Here is a 22,067-nt window from a genome sequence, read left to right as displayed (position 1 = left end):
GTAGAATACAATAGGCAAATGTTTAATAATAGAAGCTTTCTTTCGATGAAACACACCATGAACATGGAAACATGCATTCAGGCTTTTCCTCGATTGACACACTCTGGAGTCAAACAAAGCAGGACAATCCAACTTCTTGCAATTGCAGAGATTCATTTAGAAAGTTACAAATGTGCAATTCACTGCTGTGAATTAATTGTCATGTCATTTACATGGTTATCTTTAAACTATATTTATTATTGTGTCTTATTGTGCCTTAAGCCTCCGTGATCGTTGTGCATGTAGCATGTAGAATACAATAGGCAAATGTATCTCATTTTATTTGACATTCATGCCTACCAATGAAATGTGAAAGAAACAGATCAATATCAATGCCCTGACATCCGGGATACTATTTATTTATTTATTTATTTATTCAGATCTTCTACAGCCTCTGAATGAAGAGTACAATGTGAGCACAAAAGACCACAATTTCAAGAGAAAGATGTCTTCTTTGTAATTTCATATGCATCCAAGTTTTCGTACGAGCATTTGTTTCATACTAACACAATCAGAGAACAGTTCAACCGAATTAATGATCTTCGCAATTACCATACATGATTTTATCTTAACTTATTATTGAGTCTTATCGCTTCATGAAGGTAATATAAGAGTTAAACTGATATGATATGGAGATATGCTAAAGAAATAACATTTATGAAGATGAACAATTAAATCAACATGTAATCACGATTTACACAGGAGCCTCAATTCAGTTTATTGCTGTTTATCTTGTCAATTACTGAATGTGGTTTTATGGTTTTATCTTATCATCTTGCACAATACCAATGAGTCATGATGTGGGATTAATTACATGACTATGGGCAATACATGAAATTTAACAAGGAATCTACATAGCATAACAAGCATGACAGTCATAAGTATTTTCAGTAGAACTTGATGCTTCATTATGATAATACAATGGTTAAACTGATATGATTTGCAGGTACACTAAAGAAATAACAGTGATGAACATGAACCATTAAATCACCATGTATTCATGATTTACATAGAAGCCCCAAATGGGTTAATTGCTTTAATTGCTGCAAATGTACAAATTTCTGTGTTGCTACATTTGTGTTTGCAGTTGTCTGCAGAAATCCAGGGCACCATCCCTTAAGGTCTTTCAGTATTTACAAATGCCTTTTTCAAAGCAAGTAAGTAACTTCACATGTTCCAGAGAGACCAGGTATTAACTTAGACCTCTTAATGAGTTGGGGAAATGTCATTCCTATTGCTTCATCTTGGACTCCTTCTTCTGCAGGGCCTTCCGGAGGACGTTGTAGATGCTCTCCTTGTTGTTCAAGATGTTGTAAGTGGCGAGGTCCACCAGAGTGTCATAATCCTCTTTGGAGTAGGTCAAGTTTTTTGTGGTGTATGGAGACTTGCTGCTGCTCACATCCACCTTCCCAGCTTTTATTTCCTCCTTGGTCTCTCGTTTAACGCCTGAAAAGGATACAGGTTGATTATTTGTGCATTAGAAAACACAATTTAACAAAAACAACAAGTCAGGGAGCTGTGTCTTAGTAATCCACAACAGAGGAGGGGAAAAAAAGGCTTGTAATCTAACAGGAATTGAATTGTCAAAGACTCTTGGTTGACACACCACTACAGTGACCTGTGGAAGTTGGGGGCAGTGTCCAGGGACTAGCAATTTCCTTGTGATTGCAAGAGTTAGAAAATAGCAATCAATTCTGTCCTTGTGCTAAAACTGAAAGATCAACTCTTTACCCTGTTATGGAGTTATGGAAGTTGGTCTAATCAGTCTTTTGTGACTTGTCTTTTTTGAAGTCATGTGCATTTTTAATGGGCATTGGTCCATACCAGTGTTGGGCTGCGTCCCCAATTCTTTTGCTTATATTTAAGGACAGAATGTAATGTCTGTTGTGTGGGCACCACCCACTGATCTTCAAAACCTAGCCACCTGGACGAGTGGTGAAACGGCTTCAAGAAAACCCAAATAATTGCTTATAATTAGCTTATAGTCTAGAGTCACAGAGAATGCGAAGAATAGATAACAAAGCCTCTTGACTATGTATTTTTTAGAGTAAAACCCCAGTGCCATATGTGCAGAAGCTTACCAGGACTTTTGAAGTCCTTGTATGTTATGTTGACGAGTGGGAAATGTATCACTATAGGGGCCTTGGGATTCCCCTCATCCTCAAAGACATAGACCTCCTGAGGATCCTTTTCCAGACTGTCAAAGTCCACATTTGGGAATGGGATGTTGTGTTCTGTGCAGTATGCCGCTGTCTTCTTTATGACCTGATAATTTCAGATAAGATAAGTTTGATGCTTTCTGTGCAGATTCATAAAGATTCATGAGGAAAAAGAAAACCCAAAGATTTATTTGGATAAGCACATCCTACTTTAAGAATGGACTCTGGATTCCATGAGTAACTCAGACATAGGATTACATCCACGTCTCGCTCTGGCCGCAAAACTGGTGGACAGCCGATGTTGATGGCATGGCCAGAATCGATCATGCGTAGAGTTGAGTTACTTGGTGTCATTTGGTTTGGGTAGGCATCCGGGTGGGTGTCTGCGCAAAAGAGAAAAGAGGAGAAAGTGACACCATGATAGGTAGGTGGTCAAAGCAGCCATAAGCAGCAATTACGTATTTTGGGGCCCACCTTTGTTTGCATTAAAGTAGCTGTTTTCACTGTAGTTCCAGCACAAGGACAAACCGTGCATGAAATTGTTCATCTGAGCAAGGAGTGGGCGGTCGTTGAGGAAGTCAGTCAGTCTACTACTTTCGTCCGCTTTTAAGACTTTTGTGTCCAGAACTGAAGGATTACAGACAGCTTCTACAACAGTATGCAACATGTGAGTGATACATTAACTGAGGCTTCACCCTGAATTAATTACAGAAAAGAATGCTTTATGTGTGGGATAGCAGAGGTTAACACAAGAGCCTGGCAACAAGGATTGTTGAAATTCCAGTCTGCAGTGAAGGGTGATGCACAGAGTCACTGTACCTGTGTTCTCAATATCTGATCCAACTGTAGAGGACCGAGGAACCTCACGCCCTGTGACGAACTTCCACAGCTGGGTCATGTTAACTGAACAAGCGCTGCTCCATATTCCTGAAAACGTTGACATAGAAATCAAAAGATATTCTTACCTCAGATTGGTTTTGTCTTACTGGGCTGAGATTTATCTGAAAATGTACGGGGGAAGTGGTCACGTTCTCACCAATCAGGTAAGGGAGACGGAGTTCTGGGAGTTTCTCGATCTTATGACCCAGGAAGAACTGACTACCAAAGTCCTCAGTTCGGACGAAAGCCCCATATTTTTGGAGGCCCACCTCATACGGGGTAAACTCACACCACTCTGTCAACAGGATGAGTTGAAATGAGGAAGAGGTGAATCGCGTCATAGTTCATCAGGGACTGAGTTGTCTATGGCCACTTTGGACCCAAATGTGTTTTAATCAGCATATTAATTGTGAATGCAAACTGGTCATCATTTTCTTTTCTATTTTTGTTTTGAATTTTCTTCTCCATTGTCTTCCTGTGCTTTCCCTCCACTGATTGTTTAATTGGCCTCTCCTTGTTTGCTCCACCCTCAGTGTCAGCTGTGCGTCATTAGTCTCATTGTGTCTACATATAGTCCTGTCGTACTCCTTTGTCATCTGGCAGTTTGTGTGGTTGTTTCTCTTTGTTTCCAAGCTTTGTTTCCTTATCTCAAGTATTTTGTATTTATTTATTTTTTTCTTGCCAGTAAGTGTCTTGTTCCTGCCTTCTCTTGTGTCTGCATTTGAGTCATCCTTTCTTTCTCGCTACCCTTTGACTTACAAAATAAGAAAGAAACTGTCAAGAGATATTTACTTTATTGAGCCACGTTTGACTGAGAGAGACTCTCATGGCTGTCCACCATCCACCACAACAGGTTGTTTTATTGAAAATGATCTAATTGGCAGTTATGTTAACTAACAGGTGAAACTCTCACAGTGTCTTCCATGAAATAGATTCCTAATGATAACACTGAAACAATCATAATAATACAACAATGTTGATGTTCCTTGTGGCATGGAGCATTAGAACAATCAATATTTACCTTTTTCAGTTTCACAGCCTGTAACGTCCTTTATGTTGACAGCAGTGTATATAGGGAAAGGGTTTTGACCTTCATTCACTGCCATCTGCTGGTCTGACAGGGTACTGGTCAGTTTCTGTAATTCCAAACACATATCATCATTACTGTCTTGTGTATTTTTTTAAGTATTTCATGCCCGAAAAAATGATTAAGAGGAAACAGACCTTTCCAAAGACAAGTTGCTCGCAGAACAGGCCGAATGTATCAATGAAGGACACGGAGTAGCCCTCTTGGCCTTTCTGTGCTGATTCTGTGTTGTAATAATGGAGTTTCTCAGGAGAGATGAGGCTCATCATGCTCTTGGTGACTTGTTCCCTTACTGCTGAGATGAAGGTGTTGATGTCCTGCTGTGACCAGTTAGCTTCCTGATACAAAGCAGACATAGCCCTGTTGACAGTGGAAGACGATGCTGTTAGTTCACTCTGAAATCATTGGTCCTTTTCATGTTTGAAAGGTGTAAGGACCCAGATATTTGTCTGACCAGGTGGATCCAGACACTCCAGTGATGTACGTGGCAGCATCCAGGACGCCGAGTTCCTTCAGGCCCCTCAGACTACCAAACAGGCCTGTCATGGCTCTAGATCCTCCACCTGAAGCCACCACTGCTACAGTTGGCACCTGGACACACAGCACAACCAGTTCTAAAGGGGTTGTTGATTGACAGACCAAGCTAAGATTAGAAGCTTTTAGCTGTGGGGAATCACATAATCTGTCCTCTTCCAGAGTAGATCTAAGATGAAACCCTGACAAGCAAAGGGCAAGGAAAGACAGGTTTGACCAAGAAGGCGACAGGAGTTATAAAGGAGCAACAAATGCTCTTGTGCATCTGGCAATCCTTCACACATTTTCCCACACTTTATGACTTTTACTTGAAGCGTCACCTCTTCCTGGAGATCCATAGCAACAGAAATCAGTCTTTCTGTGAATTTTCACTGCTTGAACGGTTGCATGATTTTAAGATGAGATGAAAACACTTGCATAATTAGAACCTAGAAAATGTTATAGATAAAAGACGCATACTATGCCCTTTAATTAATGAAGAGCCACACTCTACCTTGTCGGAACTGAGTGGAGAGCTGAGGCCTAAAAGCTTCTCAAAAGCCTGCGCCACGACGGCCTTCCTCTTCTTCAGGTACTCTTTCTCTTGCTCCGGGATGTCATAGTCAATGCGAATGTCAAACTGTTTGTCTGTGCTGTAGGTTTGCAAAATTAAGTATCATGGTGAATGCACATACTGACACACGTGTTCAAAGTTTGTCAAAGTCTGTTATGTAGAAAGAACTACACCTTTCATCTGTTTCCAGGTCTAAATCCACTGTGTCCTGGAAACAGATAATACCAGATTAGTATGATACAAAAGCCTGTTTAAATTGGATAGCACATTAAGATACATTGAGAAACCAGTCCATGGGTTAACCAATGTTAGGGCTTTGTTCAAGCATCATTTTAACATTTCTGAACCACATCTGTTTGGAGACTGGCTGTGGTGTTGTCTGCAATTGACAATCTGCAGCTTACTGAAAAGTATTATGCTCCCCTTTGTCTTTGGCTGCTTGCTGAGGGGTAAAGTGTCTCTGCATGCCTATTCACAACGACTAACTGGGCAGAGACATACACAAAACATGCTGCAGCAGCAGACCCAAGGAATGGTAGAATGTAGCTTTTAAACGTCACGGAGGAGTACAAACTCAAATGGCTTAGCTGTCCACCACAGTCACACTGTACACAAATTACATTCTTACCTTATCAATGAGAAGAGACACTCTGCACTTATGTTGGGCCTGTAGTGGAGGCAGCTTGGTGGAAGCAACCGGGTCTGCATCACCAGAAGACTGACAGACACAAGTGACTTTAATACCATTTTATTCATGGTATTAGATTTTGACGAGTAGTTTGCACTGATTAAGTGTTTAGAAGATACAGTATCTGCTGATGACACTTATCCTAAATGTAAACTAAACAAAGATTAAATTGTCACAATTATTTGTTTTTTCTGGTTTCTTTTGTTGTTTTGACTGCTCTCTACATATTAAAAGAATTCAAACTCACTGCCACTTCAAGTTCAGTCTCCAAGTCTCTGTTGACAAAGAAACACAGTTTCTGGTCCTCTGGTCGTATTTTCAGGTTTTGTGGGTAGGCGCCTTTTACTTTCAGCACCTTCCCTTTAAGCACTGGTGAAATGTTTTTTTGTTTTTTTAAATGTCATGTTTTGTTTAACATCCTTGTTCTTAAGAATTGTAAAAAGAAGAAGAACTGACAACATACAGTCATTGCTTCGTAGCTTGTCGAGTTTGATGTTCAGCGCTGAGAATGGGGCAGCCTGGAGGACAACAAGAGATGAATCCATTTAAACTAATGGACTCTATAAGAGAATGGATTTCTCAAAGTTTTTATTCATGCATTTTTTTTTTTTTTTTTTAAACATCAATGATAAACCATCCACATTATTGTAATGTAAGTGTATAAATTATGGAGTAGATTTGGTGGCTGCTGTGTATGCAGAGGCTGTAGCTGAAGACCTCACCATCAGGATGCCATTAGTGACATACTCATGTGGGGTGTCGTCACTGCAGAAACGGAAAAGAAAAGTATTGGAGCACATGGAGCAGTATTATCATTACTGAGGCAGTGCTTTAGTGCATTGACTCGTACCTCTGGAGTAGCTCAAATTGTATCAGGAGCTCATCATTTGTCTACAAGAAAGTGAACAAGACAGTGAACAACAAACCACAGAGCGACCTTTGTCACTAAATTCTGTCTTTAACAGGTTGACAATAGTCAGCCACCATTGGAAGTATAGTACATATTTGGCTTGCGTGAAGTCAATGCTCAGCTTTAGGTTTGCAGATTTTTACCTTGCTGTTTAAAGTAAAGACCTTAGTCTCCTTCTTCCCTACAGGGAGGCATTTAACATCAAAGTAAATTGTGGAAATCAGGTCATCAGGTGTTATGTCATCCTCATCTAACAGGTTGATCTCCAGAATGTTCTGGGTAAAGGAAAAAAAAATAGTTTCTCGTTTTTAGGGTTTATCATTGATAGCCAACTGTACTGTGCTCTACTCTACAATATACTACTGCTCATACAGATGACACTCACTTTCAACTGACTGGGGACCCTGGTTGTAAAGGTTTCATTCCACTCTGGTTTGTTTTTGTTGAGGACAGTTTTTGTGCGCCACGTCCTTGCCGTTGCCGTAGGAAGAGAGAGAGTGACATAGCAGTCAGATTCAGAAACTGGAACACAAAAACAGGAGAAATGTTAGAGTAAGAGTAAGGTAGCAAGTTGGAAATGTAAGTTTGCATCATTAAAAACACTGAAATGTTTGTACAGACTAGCAGGTTTTTATCGGTTATTGTTCAGTGTTACCATGTCCATCCAGTCATGTAGCAGAATGCTGCTGATGCTTCTAATTTCAAAAAAGTGTAGGACCTAAAATTGTACCTTGAAGTACACCGCAAATAATTTTACAAGTGAAAAAAACTTAAACAAAGAGCCCAGTCAGTCTGTAAATACTGAGTGGTTTACCATATTAAAAACTGAGTTAAGGTATATAGTACTAATATAGATGGTGCTCTGGCTTCCTCAGCCATTCCTATTTATTGTAGGTGAGATAAGTATACAAATTCAAATGAGTGCAAGCATAATTTCCCAGAGAAGACGCTGAGTCATTGTCACATGCTGACTGACAGGTATCCAGCTGTGTAACAACTGTGGAGGACATCTCATGTCCTTCAAAAATACATTTTTCAAGCAAAACATTGTGCAAAGACAAAGCTGTACTTACGTAAATCCGCAGACTTGGAGAGTTTTGCCCTCAGTACAGTGACATTCAGCGTCCAGAAGGAGACGGTTTCTTTTTGCTGAATGAACCAAAAGAGGAATTATGGATTCATTTGTGCTCATGTCGCTCCACTGCAGACGTCCCTCTCCAGATATGTTTTCTCAAATTTCATTGTCTGACTGACAATTAGTGTGTTCCTTTTTTTTTTTTTTGGCTCGCATGATGGCACTGTCAGTTGACTCATGTTTTTACCCGGGTTTTTTACTGATATGGCACACATTTGTTTTATCGATTATGCCAATGCACTGGCAAGACCGTGAGATTTGCGAGCTGTTCCGCATCCAAGGAGAAGAGGAGATTCAGCGGGTTCTGTGTTGGACAGTGATTTATTTGATCATCACCAGTGTTTTGAAATAGTGGGGGTTTGAGCAGTCCATTCAGCAGGTCATCAAAAAATACCTCCTGATAAATAACAGGATGATCATGAGCAGCCTTGGACACACCATGCTGTCCATTGTTTACCTCATAGTGTTCCAGTGCACTTAAATGTGTAATGACGTTGTCGATGCAATGAGTGGGAGGAAATAAACAGGCACACAGCTCTCACAACAGGAGGTCAAACCTGGGACTGCTGGCAGTGTGAAAGTACACCAAGGCCGGCCAACCCAGGTCTGAAAATCCTGCATCAACTCGCTATTTTTGATGTGAAAGCAGTATTTGATAGATCTTAAAATTTGCAAGTTCTCTCTAGATTTTTTCCTGGGGCTAGTAGATAGGTGGGTGTCCATAGTGAATCTGCGTACAGTATATCTATTACTTGAGGAACAATCTCAACAGTCATTAATTTAAACAGATTAATATTAGGTTAGGTCATAAATTATAAGAGATTAAGTAGGTAAAGAAAAACTTAATGTAGTGTTTGTTTTGGAGTAATTTAATCAGGAAAAATAACTTGGGGACCTGTACCCCTCAAATGTCAAAAATGTCAAATTTAATATTTTACCCCCAATGCGACTCCTGTGAGAGGAACTTTGTCGTCATCCCTGAAAAGAAAATATCACAGATTATTTTAAGTGGTGCAATTTAACTTAGAAAATGTTTTTAAAAAAAAATCAAGGTTGTAACTTACTTTTTGAATAGCCACCACAATTTCTGTTGTACTGTTAAAAAAAAAAAAAAAAAAAAAAAAAAAAAGAGGATTGATTAATGGAGTATTTGCTTTTCTGGTTGTAAGTGCGTCTTTCAACATCTAAACTGCACAAAGTTGACACGTATGAGGTATAAGTTTGCTTTTCAAAATATTTGTTTTTGCAAATGCATGTCTGGCTATCACTCCTCTGCCTTGAGTATATCTTTTGCATAGCTGCTTCTTCAAGGTTTGTCTATGAAAATAGATCATCTGCAAATATGGCCAATGTACTAATACACCAATGACCCAAACACATTTTAATCTAAAATAGAAAGTACATATTAAGAGCAGTGACACTCTGACTTAAAATAATTTGTGCATAAGTTAAATTTTCGAGGCCCATAACGTTTTCTTAATTGTACATTTTTCCTTTCCAGTTCTAGAACCGTTAGTTGGTTCTTAACACATATGATGCAACAAAACTGCAACGATATTAAAGTTTCCATGATTGATTATACTGTAAATCAGCAGCTAAGATCACCATTTAAATCTGCATTCATAGGATTTTGTGCAACTTCCGTTATAAATATTGAAATTTATCACATTAGTAGTTAAAATCACCTGATCTCAGCATTCTTCCAGCTTGAATGGGTGCAGTCCAACTCTTCCTTTAGGCTTTTTCTTCTCCTCTAATTCCTGCAGAACCGTCTTTTTGTGTCCTACTCTGCTTTCTGTCTAGTTGGAACTGTGTCTTAATCTAAATCTAAAGGAACTATGTATGCAGAGTTTATTGGCTGTGGGAGTGGTTTCAGACAGGGGGTGGGAAGAGAGTACCTTAACATGGCCATGCACTCTGGAAGTTTTGCCAATGACAGTTGTTATTGTTGCTGAAGTAGGAGGAAATGTCTGAGTTGTTTGACGAAAGGTGCATGGAGCCAACAGACAGTATCACCTGAGAGTCAATATTATCAAAGTGGGCCAAATATTTACAGAAGCTTCAGTCTTCTGGATGTCAAAAGTAGGAATATGAAAGTTGGATACAGTTGGACACATTGTGAAGATGGCTGTTGCCATGTTTGACTTGGATCTCTTCCATGGATTACTTAATGCTTGATGGGAGTTAAAACATAACATACATACACCAATCAGGTATAATATTATGACTGCCTTCCTAATACTGTGTAGGTCTCTCTTGTGTCTCTCCAAAACAGTTGTGACTCATCAGAAAATGGACGTCGGCCTTCTGAGGGTGTCCTGTGGTTGTTAATGTGTTAGAATTAGGGTTAGAGTGCCTGGTCTGGTTTAGGTGGGTGGTACATGTCTAAGTTGTCTAATGTTATCTATTCCTAACGTTGTGGCTTATCTGTGTATGTAAAATGTGACTGGACTAAATACAGTCCATAGACGCATACGATGCTTCACCCCTCCCCTACCTACCTCAGCCTCGCTGGTCATATCAGTGTTATGCAAATGAGATCCAGACCATGGGTGGAAGTGCAGGTTGACTTAAACAGGTCAAAGAGGAATGTCCTGAACAATTACACATCCAATAAAATCCATCCTCCCTTCGTCCCTATACCTATTCTAGTTTGCATATCAGGTCAATCCATCCGCTAATCTTCATTGCTCTCCACTGAGGCTTCATCCACCTAGATACAAAAGACCTGTTCATAGAGTTTTCATAGAGTTTTTCAGCATTCAAAACAATTATCCCACAGCACTCAGTACAGAAACCGGACAGTCTAAGCTTGAACTCCTTTATGGGCAAATGGTTGCCTCATGGATATTCTCAACAGGAGACTAGTGTTGTATGATGCTCTGCTAAAAATAGGTGGTTGAGGCAGAATATGTAGCACGGATTTCATTTGGCAATACTTTATTAATATTTTTAGTAATACATTTCACTGTGAATCTACATGATAAAACACGTCACCATAATACTTTTGCATAACATTCGAGTGATTTATGTGCAGACAGCTCTCTGTTATGTTATATTATACCTTATTAATGTAGCCCCTCCTATTGGCATTGAACAAAATCAGGTTTTTGTATTTGAATCCTTAACATGGAAGTTTTATTTACAAGTAAAGCTTATTCAAAAGGCGATTATTTTAGGATTGGATCCGTGGACAGATCATTTCTTTGCATTGGATTTAAATCACATACGTTTGCTTAAAAACATTCATTCACAGTATGTTGGGATGTAATGGGTTTGTTATCCACACTAGCAGGAATCTCTAGCCTTACACTCTCTTCTATGCAGGGCCTTCTGGAGGGCATCTCGGATGCTCTCCTTATTGTTCAAGATGTTGTAAGTAGTGAGGTCCACCAGAGCATCATAATCCTTTGCTGTGTAATTCATGTTGGTGGTCCAGTATGGAGAATTCTTGCTGCACACGTCTACCTTCCCAGCTTGTATTTCCTCCTCGGTCACTCGTTTCACACCTGGAAAGTCACAAGTTAATGACAAAGTTTCATCAATTGTGATGAAAAAAAAAAAGAGAAAACACAAATGCACAAATGTATTGATGTGAAAGTGGAAGATCATAGGGGATGTCATGTTTTGGCAAAGCTGACGAGAAGGTTTGCTTAGAGGATGGAGGCTGATGGAAGAAGACTTTGAGGACACCACAGTGACAGGGGTGACTCAGATTTGCATGAACCTTTAAGATATTTAAGGGGGGTGTTGGGTTGGGTTCTGAGCCATGCAGAAGTTGGGGACATTGCTCATGGACTGGCAACCTAAGGTAGAGACTTTACAAAAGTAATGCAGGAGAAACGTTATGGTCATGGATGAATGGGGACAACTTGAGTGCAATTTATTCTAAGTTGCTAAGTTATTCTAAAATTAAATTGAGGACCATCTCTTTGACCTAGCATTGAAATGGGAAGCCTAATAGAGGTTTGTCCAGTCAGTCTAGTCCATCCCGTATTTAATTTTGAACTTGAAGAAGGTTTATCAACATATCCCTAGGGTTACCGTATGTGGAGCACAGTGGGGCGGCAAAAAGACCAATATGTTCTCTACCACACTGTGAGAAAGAAGTCATTGTCCCATGTCACCAGTTTCCATGCCAGAATCACAACATGGAAAGATTACATATCCCATGAGATCTGGGAATGAGTCAGGATCACCCTGAGAGAGATGACGGTTGTAGAACTTGAAACTAAAAAGAAGAGTTAGGGCTATGGTTATTACTTACCAGGACTTTTGTAGTCTTTGTATGTCACGTTGACGAGTGGGAAATGAATCACTATGGGGGCCTTGGGATTTTCCTTATCCTCCAAAATGTAGACCTCCTTTCGAGGCTCCTTTTCCAAACTTTCATAGTCCGCGTTAGGAAAGGGGATTTTGTGATCCTTGCAGTATGTAGCTGTGTCCTCCATGACCTGATGGTTTAAAATCAAAGGGATCAGGGAATGTACATCCTGTGGAAACTAAACCGGGAAAACTACGTTTTTCAAATATTTATTCAAAAATGTCAATAGACGCCTGCTCTTAGACTTGTATTTAGCTGGGCTGGGATTTAGCAGCTACTTGCAATTTTAGATGATTTTTAAATCTCCTGTCAGACATATAGACTTCCACAAACACATCAGAAAGTTTTTGAGATCTTGACAATAAACACTTGGAGCAAAGAGCATGATAGACAATAGATAATAGACAATATTTCTCATTTGATCTTCCTGAGGTGTACTGTTTTTTTCTATTTAAAAGCACGACATGTTGTTCCAATAAGGTCCAGTAAGGTACAATAAGGACACAGCATTGTATACTCCGCAGATTAAACCTGTGTTTCACAAACTCCAAGTCTTTTTTATAGCATCATATCAATATATGGGAAAAAAATTATAAAAACTCAACTTAAACTTAAACATTATTGCTTGCTGCTTACTTTAAGGACACGTGGTTCATCCCACGAGTAGCTGAGACATATGATGACATCCACGTCTCTCTCTGGACGGAGCACCGGTGGACAGCCAACGTTGATGGAGTGGCCAGAGTCAACCATGTGCAGAGTGGTGTCTCTGGGGGTCAGCTGGTTTGGGAAGGCATCCGGGTGAGAGCCTGCACAGAAAATGGAGATGGAGCGATGGATAGGCTCAAACTCGAGCAATTTCTGTTTTGTAATAGAAGCCTGACATCCTCCCAAATCGAATTCCAAAATAATCCAAAGGAGCACTAATGTAAAACTCCAATTTAACAGAAAGTAAAATCTTTTACTGAGGCTTAACTGTATTTCATGCTAAATTCAATTTGGACACCGTTGATCAAATTATTTTTTCGCTTTTGTTATTGAGCAAAATAATATCTTTTCTATGTTCTCATATTTTATTGGGGCTTACTTTTGTCAGCCTTGAAGTGGCAGCTTTCGTGGTAGTTCCAGCACAGGAAGAAACCTTGCAAGAAGTTGTACACCTCAGCAAGGAGTGGACGACTCTTTAAGTACTCAGACAACCCACTGAGGATACCCACCGGGTTGATGATCTTTGTGTGCAATTGCTGGTCAGGTTCTAAGAGAAGATTAGAGCATGTAATGTATGCAATGAATTTAACATATTAGGGGTAGTATCACAGCACTGCTTCAAAATAAAGGAGCTGCACCTATTTTCTTGATATTTTGTCCAGACGCAGAGCTCCCAGGTCCTGAAAAAACCTCCCACAGCTGGGTCATGCTTGCCGAACAGGCGCTGCTCCATATTCCTGAGAATGTTAAAATAAAAAGATATGATTACTTCAGATTGGTTTTGTCCGGCTGGATTGAAATTTATTTGAAAATTAACCGGGGGAAGTGGTCGCGTTCTTACCAATCAGGTAAGGAAGACGGAGTTCTGGGAGTTTATTGATCTGGCGGCCGATGAAGAACTGACTACCAAAGTCCTCAGTTCGGACAAAAGCCCCATATTTCTGGAAACCAACCTCGTAGGGGGTAAACTCACACCACTCTGTCAACAGGATCAGTTAAAATGAGGAAAAAGAGTGGCATTGCTATGGGGTAGGGTTGCCTGGCCTGGTCTAGGTCAGTGCTACATGTCTGCATAGCAACCACGCAAATGAATGCCAGGTCCAAAAGTTTCCCAGCAGAATAATAAATAGCCGTAAGGTGGTCAGTGTTATTTACTTCTCCATTTTTATTGCTCAAGAGAGTTTGTTGCATCCACTATAAGAAGCAGCAGTGTATCAAGTCAAGCTTAACTCTTTATGGGACAAGGAACCATATTTGGTAACTTCGACACATATTTTAAATTGCGTCCCTGTGAGATATAGTAGCATGTGGTTTTCAATCAGTCAATCAGAGAACATCAAGGAACCAATCTCAGCTCAAATGCGGTCTTCAATTTTAGCAAGTGCCTGAATAGGCACTATGTTCTAATGGCCTAAATACATTTGTTTACCACATAAGGGCATGGAACCATATAAGTGGAAAAAAAAAGTCTTTGTATGGCCTACAATAAGACTCTAGAGTTGAAATTAAGAATTTCCAAGTATTTCAATGAGTGCCCTATAAAGGGTTAAAGACTTCCATAGTGCCCTTCATGAAATACCCTTCTAAACTCAATCCTTGAGCTAATAAACACCAAACTACCTTTATTTCAGTCATGGACTACCCGTCAATGTAAAACAAACATGAAACAAAGGTTTTAGTAAGAAGAATATTTACCTTCTTCTGTTTCACAGCCGGTGATGTCCTTTATGTTGACAGCAGTGTATATAGGCAAAGGGTTTTGACCTTCATTCACTGCCATCTGCTGGTCTGACAGGGTACTGGTCAGTTTCTGCAATTCCAAACGCATAGTATGGTTACTGTCTTGTTTCTTTTTTTTTTATATATATGTAATCCCTGAAACACTGATAAGAGGAAACAGACCTTTCCAAAGACAAGTTGCTCGCAGAACAGTCCAAACATATCGATGAAGGACACAGAGTAGCCCTCCATGCCTTTCTGTGCCGATTCTGTGCTGTAGTAATGGAGTTTCTCAGGAGAGAGGAGGCTCATCAGGCTCTTGGTGATTTGTTCCCTTACTGCTGAGATGAAGGTGTTGATGTCCTGCTGTGACCAGTTAGCTTCCTGATACAAAGCAGACATAGTCCTGTTGACAGTGGAAGACAATGCTCTTAGTTCACTCTGAAACCCATTGGTCCACTTCATGTTTAAAAAGTGTAAGGACCCAGATATTTGTCTGACCAGGTGGATCCAGACACTCCAGTGATGTACGTGGCAGCATCCAGGATGCCGAGTTCCTTCAGGCCCCTCAGACTACCAAACAGGCCCGTCATGGCTCTAGTTCCTCCACCTGAAGCCACCACTGCTACAGTTGGCACCTGGACACAGAGCACAGCAAAGGATGCACATTGTTTTTGTAACCTGCATTCAACTGGGAGTGTATTGAATGGTTAGGGCCACACTGTACCTTGTTGGATTGTAATGGAGACCTGAGGCCTAATATCTTCTCCACAGCCTGCGCCACTACGACCTTTCTCTTCCTCAGGTATTCTTTCTCTTGCACCGGGATGTCGTAACCAATGCGAACATTGTGAATTTCCTTAATGCTGTAGATTTGTAAAACAACAGAATAAATAAAACAATGGTAATGATAATACACACATAGCAAGTCATAGTTCCTCAAATCTGACTATGCACGAAGTGACTCACTTGTCATGTCTTTCCAAGTCTAAATCTACCGTGTCCTGTGAACAAAAACAAACCAACATTCTATTAATTTGCTACCATTAACACGTGATACAACAGATCTTGATTCAAAGACACTTAAGCTGATTTAAGCTACGGTGTACCTCACAAGATTGTTTGCTACTAATTACATATTACATAATACAGGAGTGCTGTGGAGTTGTAACCCAGTGGGAGACAAAAGCTGGGTGTGAAACTCAATAACAATTCCTCAACACAAAGGTTGGACATAAGAAATTTGGGTATGATAAAGTCTTCAGTCTGACTCATTGTGTTGTGATTACACACAGCTGCAGATCTCAGGTGAGGTGAGGTAAGGTGAGGTTCAGTGCTGTGGGCTCTGGTGTACCTATGTCTTGTTTTCAGTATTTGACACACAAGTGACCCGAGCTCTTACTTCGTCAACAACAAGGGACACCTTGCCTGTATACTCGGCCGGTTTTGGCAGGAGCTTAGTGGAAGCAACAGGAGCCACATCACCAGAGGGCTGATAGACACAATTATTTGAGACAAGACAATTATTTGATGAGGTGTAGTTACAATGACAATGCTTCTGAAGGTAAACATGGCAACAGTGTCATTATTCTAATTTCTCGCAATTTTTCTTTTTTCATGTGTTTTGGTTGTTTTGTTACGACTGGTGCTCATATGCTGTGATCCCTCCATGTCTGCAGGGGGTGCTGCTTTCTTCTTGTTGTTTTTCAACTTCCTGTGTGCTTGGGACAAAGATTAGCATGGACTACAGGTTCTTCTTGGGAGCAGAGAAAGGGAGGGGAGTTATACTTTGTGTTGCATGCTGGTGTTTCTTCCCTCTATCTTGTTATATACTATATACCTAGCGTCCTTACAGTTTATCTTTATTTCTGACTGAAATTAGAACAGAAGTCCAAGTAGTTAAAACTCACTGCCAGCTCGATTTCAGTCGCCAAGTCTCTGTTGATATAGAAACACAGTTCCTGGTCCTCCGAGTCGATTATCTGGTTTTCTGGAAAGGCGCCGCTTAGTTTCAGCATGTTCCCTGTAAGACATGGTGAAATAATGTCATATGTTACGTCTCCCAAACAAGAGAAAACCTCCATTAGTGGGATTTGCTTACAGTCACTGCTTGGTGGCTTGTCCACTTTGATGTTCAAGGCAGAGAATGGGCCAGCCTGGGGGACAACGAGACAGAGAGAGAAAGACATTCATTATGGTCAACTCATTTAAACTAAATCACATTAAAATCATTTCTTTGGTATCCAGCACCCTAAAATTGCAAATCATGGAAAATAGAGATGCACAGGCCACAAGTATTCAGCACTGGCATCATTAGACCTATTTTAGGCCTATTCAGTCACATCCTGTCCATTACGTCGGGGCTAAGCCTCCCCTGTCCTTAAAACCTAGTGACGCCCCTGCATTCAAAATTAGCAGACATTCAGATTTGTTGCAGAAATACCAGCTGCAATGTCAATTTTTGCTTTGTTTAGATGTTAACAAATGTAAGCACAACATCACACTTAGATTTAATCCAAAATGTGTAACCCTAACCCCAACGTGATCATATGCATCAGAATATATGCATTCTCAGCTGATACGGGCATGACTACAGTAGAGTCACAATGCAACTCTCCACGGCCTCTACTCTTTGTGGAACCATCCACATTATTGGAAAATATATAGAATATGGAGCTGCTAATGTGGAGGTTCATGCCCTCAATGTTCTTAAATGAGGATTGACAGCTGTGCATTTAGATGTAGCTGCTAAAACCTTACCATGAGGACGCCATTTGTTACGTATTCAAGAGGCGTCTCCTCACTGCAAAAACAAAAAAAAAAAAAAAAAAACAGCCAGGGATATTAGGGCACACAGAATATCTCTCTGTACAAAATATACTGCTATTGGCAGGATAGAATATGAACAAATAAATTTAAGACAAATACATACCTCTGGAGGAGCTCAAACTCCAATTCGAGTTGATCATTTCCCTACAAGAAAGTGAACATGTGGGGCACTTATTAAAACTTAAATGGGTCTAACTTACTCATCATGAATATCAGATTCAGTCTCGATTCATTCTCGTATCTTTTCTCTCTTTGATTATCAGCCACAGTTTAATCGGAGCTGCTGATCAGAGCTGCTGCCTTGAACATTACATCACCAATTCCAGGAATTGTTTTTACAGTAGCTGATGTGAGTTATTTAGTCGTCATGTGAACCCAAGCCCTGTGTGCATGTTCTATTCTTATTCTTGTGTTTCCTGGAATACTGCTGGTAATGAGTCTGGACAATTTTTTGAAAAGGTGTGACATCACCTGCGACATCAAAGGGGCAAAAGAAACATGTTTTGACTCACTATAATACTATTCTGATTCACAAGATAGGTATGGGATATATGTTTCAACAGACCAAACTGTACACACCAAGGCCACAGAGTTGCCACTGTATCTTTCTCTGTTCATACTTCTATAATACACAGATATTATATGTATTATACCTTGGAACTATCTTCCCCGTCTCGTTAACCTAGAAAACACCAGTTGGGAAGTTACAGATTGCGACCATGTTTCTCTGAGTGAACAGCTCTGTCAAGTTTTAAGGACATTTAGGGTTGTGTTTTGTCCATTGTGTCTTTAAATACATCTGTGTCTACAGCGAGGAGTCAAGCGATCACCAGTTGTCTTTTTGTTTTTACCTCGGTGTCCAAAGAAAAGACGACGGTCTCCTTCTTCCCAAAGGGGAGGCTTCTGATATTAAAGTGAAATGTTTTAATCAGCTCATCGAAATAGTAGTCGTCATCATACAGGCTGATCTCCAGAATATTCTGGATTAAAAAAAGAAAGAGACACAACGTTTGAGGAAAGTTGGCAGAATTGGGTGCAATGAACCTACAGTGGTGTGAAACAGTTTAGCCCCCTTCCTGATTTCTCATAGGATAACACAACTAAGCGCAAAATGCAGTTTTTAAATTAAGGTTTGTATGATTAAGGGAAAACAAAATCCAAGCCTACACAGTCCTCCTGTAAGAAGGACTAAAATAAGAAATCAGGAAGGGGGCCAACACTTTTTCACAATACAATGTAATCATAAAATATTGTGAACATATTGGGCTATTGAAAACGTTGCTACCATCCATAACTTGCTTTTTAGCTTCCAGATTTTTATATTTTTCTCCGTACCCTGTCAAGCCTCATTCATACAATAGTAACCATCACATGAGATGGACTCACTGTCAATTGGCTGGGGATCCTGAGAGTAAAACTTTCATTCCACTCTGGGTTGTTTGTGTTGTCGATGGTTTTTGTGCGCCAGGTACGAGCCACCGCAGTCGGAAGGGAAAGAATGACGTAGCAGTCAGACTCACTCCCTGAAACACGAGAACAGGGAAAAAAGTTTGCATTTTGAAAACACATTTTGAAAAGTTTCTTGCCACCAGATCTGACTGGCTACTAAACAGGTTTCTTCAAGTTGTAGCTTGGTCCATCTTGTTGTTTTGTTCTAATTTTTAGATATTCTAGTGACAACCATGATACCAAACATGGGTAAATGATTTTTATTTAGCGCTTTTATTTACTTATGGTCTATTAAAAATTGATTTATGGCATTATTATGGCTGTTCAAAATGTGCAGGACCTAAAACTGAACCTTGAGGGACACCATAATTAATTTTATAGGCTTGAGATGCAACATTCGTCAATGCTTACAATAAATTCTAGTAAAATAAACTATGAACATATACCAATCAGCCAAAACATTAAGACCACTGACAGGAGAAAAATTTATACATTGTTCTGCTGGGAAACCTTTGGACCTGGCATTTGTGTGGATGATACTTAGACATGTACCACCCATAGTAATGACACAAAAAACAATAGTCTGGAAAGTCATAGCCATTCTTACCCCAATCAAAACTCTTAGAGAGTTTTGCCCTCACTACGGTGACATTCAGGATCCAGTAGGAGACCAGTTGCTTCTGCTGAAAACAAATCAAAACAGGGAATCTTGTTTTTAACTCATCTGGTGCCATATTGTCCCACAAAGCACATTCTCATGTCTGTCCACACAGAAAGGGCATTTAAGAGGGTAGATGATCATAATTATTTTACTACAAAGGCTTGACCTTTTAACATCACTTATTTGCTTGTACCACCTTGTAATCGTCTACACCTCTACACCACCATCATGAGTTTCCCGCATGTTTGTCATTCCATCAGCCCTTTTTAATATATGGTACGCAGTTTACCTATGACTCTGCCTTTTTGGGATTTTTACCAGTTGCTCTTTTCAAGGTTTTGTAACATGCATCCCATGTCCCACAGTTCTGTAGTTATGTAAAATCAAACAGTGCGGGTTGTAGTCACTTTAAACACCTGCTGAAACAGGTAGAGACACAGATCGTTTAAGTCTGCACATGTATGGACGTGTAGAGCGCTATCCTTTGGCTGATAAAGGATCAGTGCACCATATAATGCAAATGCTTGCAAGCGTGACAACTACTAAACCCATATAGTTGAATAGTTGTCAGTGTTTCACAGAAAGTGCTCCAGCACTCATGCAAATCTTTTAAAACTGCACTTAAAACCCCTGTGGGTATTTTGATGTATGTGGTGTCACTGGTGGTGTTACCTCTGTTGTGTTGCTTTTCAGGTCATCTTTTGCGTCTCTGTCTCTGAAAAGAAAAAATGATTGCAGTTTTTGTAAATAAAACAAGTAAAGTCACAAAGCAACATGCGACATACCCACTGATCAGCTTCCAAAGCTTCTCCTTGACTGTAAAGAAGAATGAATTTAATTAGAGGTGCAGTTTTGGCTTATCTGTGTTTCACATTTCATTGAACGCTATGCTGCTTCTAACCCGGTTGGTTGGATCTATCTCTGGCTACCGTTCCCATGTTTGAGCCCTTTTTTTTCCAAATCAAAACCATTAATCTATAAGTAGTTACACATTTTCTGAGCTCAACACAAAAGCCAACATGAATGGATGATTCCTCTACAGCACCTTTGTCCATCAGTCTTGAAGTCGAGCTTGACGTTTAGAACCTTCCTGGGCTTTCCTTCTTCTTCTTCTTCTTCGTCTTTCAGACCTGCAAAGTCATCTCAGGATTTATAGTTTCTACACAGCTTTGGGGAGTGGTTTCAGACAGGGTGGAAACAAACGAGACAGGTAGACCTGCCTCCACAACCTGGTCTGGTCAGAGGCAGCAGAGGCTTTACACACCACACACATACACACAAGGGAGTAAAAGGAAAATATTGAGTAATAAGTAGCGTTAGAGTCATTCATTTCCGTGCTCACTTGTCTTGGTGTTTGGTATAATAAACACACTTATAAAATCTAACACAAATATACATGAAAACCTGATTTTCTTGTTTGTGACTCCAGAGGGCAGCTATTCAAAGATGCCTGCATTGAGAGGGTGCAATTATTCCTGCCTGCCTCACTCTCTCGGGGCTAGTGTGAACTAGCGCTACATTTTTCAGTGGAAGACACTCGCAGCTACGTGGACCTCAGGGTCCTACAGGTTGAGGGGAGGGTCCTCTGTGGATCATCCCACTGATACTTGATCAGTCTGGGATCTTGGGTATTTGGAGGCCAGGTCAACACCTCGTGCTGTTTTTCATGTTTTGTTGATATGTGCTGTGATGACATGAGCTCGAGGCCATGTCAGGACTTGTCACACTGTAAAGGTTGATATATCGGATAACTAACTGCATTCTTTACATATGACTCATTTACAGTAGCGTCCAGGGTCCAGGGGTCATGGTCATTAAGGACTTGGACCTTCTGAGGGAGTCCTGTGGTCTATCGGTGCAGGTCCCTAGAATAACTAACATTTGGGAGGGCACCAATACCTAAATCATTACGTAATGCACGTGACTTCAGTGAGAAATACTTCGCTGCTTGTTGCATAATATAAAACTTCAGCAAACAGGTGAGCAGAGCCTTCCCCGAAAGACTTTCACAAGAAAGGAACCGGTTTCTGAGCGTACAATCGCAGTGAACTTAAGGATTTCGTCATCCGCAGCCCATGACGTCATCAGAAATCTCTGCACTTAAGTGGCAAAGCCGAAAGCCGAGATTAAACCTAGCACGTGTTGTGTGAATGTTCCCTCGAGAGGTGACTTTGTTTTTGTGAAAGGGCGACGTTCACGCCGCGTTTGCTGTGAGAAGCGCTGCAACCATCCACTGCCTGCAGAAGAATGTGTCTGTGTCTGAAGCATTAGTCAGCTTTTGATATTTTTATATTGCAGGGAGAAGCAAGAACAATAATAATAATGAGCAATAGTCGTCCAGGCGCGACGTATGTTTGCTCATCACTTTGTTGACAGTATAATGTCAGCGACGC

The 22,067-nt window shown here is 40.3% G+C and overlaps 2 protein-coding genes across 5 annotated transcripts; both read right to left on the bottom strand.

Annotated features, from left to right (window-relative positions):
• Positions 1–388: 388 nt before the first annotated feature.
• On the bottom strand, positions 389–9,801 carry LOC125000784 (cytosolic phospholipase A2 epsilon-like). Of its 2 annotated transcripts, none has more exons than XM_047576464.1 (22): positions 9,670–9,801; positions 9,049–9,079; positions 8,923–8,962; positions 7,923–7,998; positions 7,235–7,371; positions 6,993–7,124; positions 6,790–6,830; positions 6,662–6,704; positions 6,403–6,457; positions 6,187–6,308; positions 5,880–5,969; positions 5,425–5,459; positions 5,192–5,330; positions 4,619–4,755; positions 4,302–4,524; positions 4,099–4,213; positions 3,235–3,372; positions 3,018–3,125; positions 2,673–2,846; positions 2,409–2,581; positions 2,121–2,304; positions 389–1,485 (listed from the first exon to the last, which is right to left on the bottom strand). In XM_047576464.1, the coding sequence occupies exons 1-22, from the start codon at positions 9,680–9,682 to the stop codon at positions 1,271–1,273; spliced, it is 2,421 nt and encodes an 806-aa protein (XP_047432420.1). In that variant the 5' UTR covers positions 9,683–9,801; the 3' UTR covers positions 389–1,270. The 2 variants fall into 2 exon arrangements, with proteins under 2 accessions (XP_047432420.1, XP_047432421.1); XM_047576465.1 differs by having other exon boundaries at positions 2,673–2,825.
• A 1,095-nt stretch (positions 9,802–10,896) lies between these two features.
• LOC125000785 (cytosolic phospholipase A2 epsilon-like) lies at positions 10,897–20,834 on the bottom strand. Of its 3 annotated transcripts, none has more exons than XM_047576466.1 (22): positions 20,720–20,834; positions 20,460–20,490; positions 20,347–20,389; positions 19,621–19,696; positions 18,951–19,087; positions 18,416–18,544; positions 17,668–17,708; positions 17,496–17,538; positions 16,837–16,891; positions 16,646–16,758; positions 16,138–16,227; positions 15,705–15,739; positions 15,463–15,601; positions 15,237–15,373; positions 14,919–15,141; positions 14,712–14,826; positions 13,858–13,995; positions 13,655–13,753; positions 13,396–13,563; positions 12,945–13,117; positions 12,252–12,438; positions 10,897–11,493 (listed from the first exon to the last, which is right to left on the bottom strand). In XM_047576466.1, the coding sequence occupies exons 1-22, from the start codon at positions 20,727–20,729 to the stop codon at positions 11,273–11,275; spliced, it is 2,403 nt and encodes an 800-aa protein (XP_047432422.1). In that variant the 5' UTR covers positions 20,730–20,834; the 3' UTR covers positions 10,897–11,272. The 3 variants fall into 3 exon arrangements, with proteins under 3 accessions (XP_047432422.1, XP_047432423.1, XP_047432424.1); XM_047576467.1 differs by having other exon boundaries at positions 19,621–19,693; XM_047576468.1 differs by lacking the exon at positions 16,138–16,227 and having other exon boundaries at positions 20,720–20,833.
• Positions 20,835–22,067: the final 1,233 nt, after the last annotated feature.

Source organism: Mugil cephalus, chromosome 23 (genome assembly GCF_022458985.1).
Source record: "Mugil cephalus isolate CIBA_MC_2020 chromosome 23, CIBA_Mcephalus_1.1, whole genome shotgun sequence".
Taxonomy (NCBI): Eukaryota; Metazoa; Chordata; class Actinopteri; order Mugiliformes; family Mugilidae; genus Mugil; species Mugil cephalus.
Note: the sequence above shows the minus strand (reverse complement) of the source record. Positions and strands in the feature narration are given on the sequence as shown.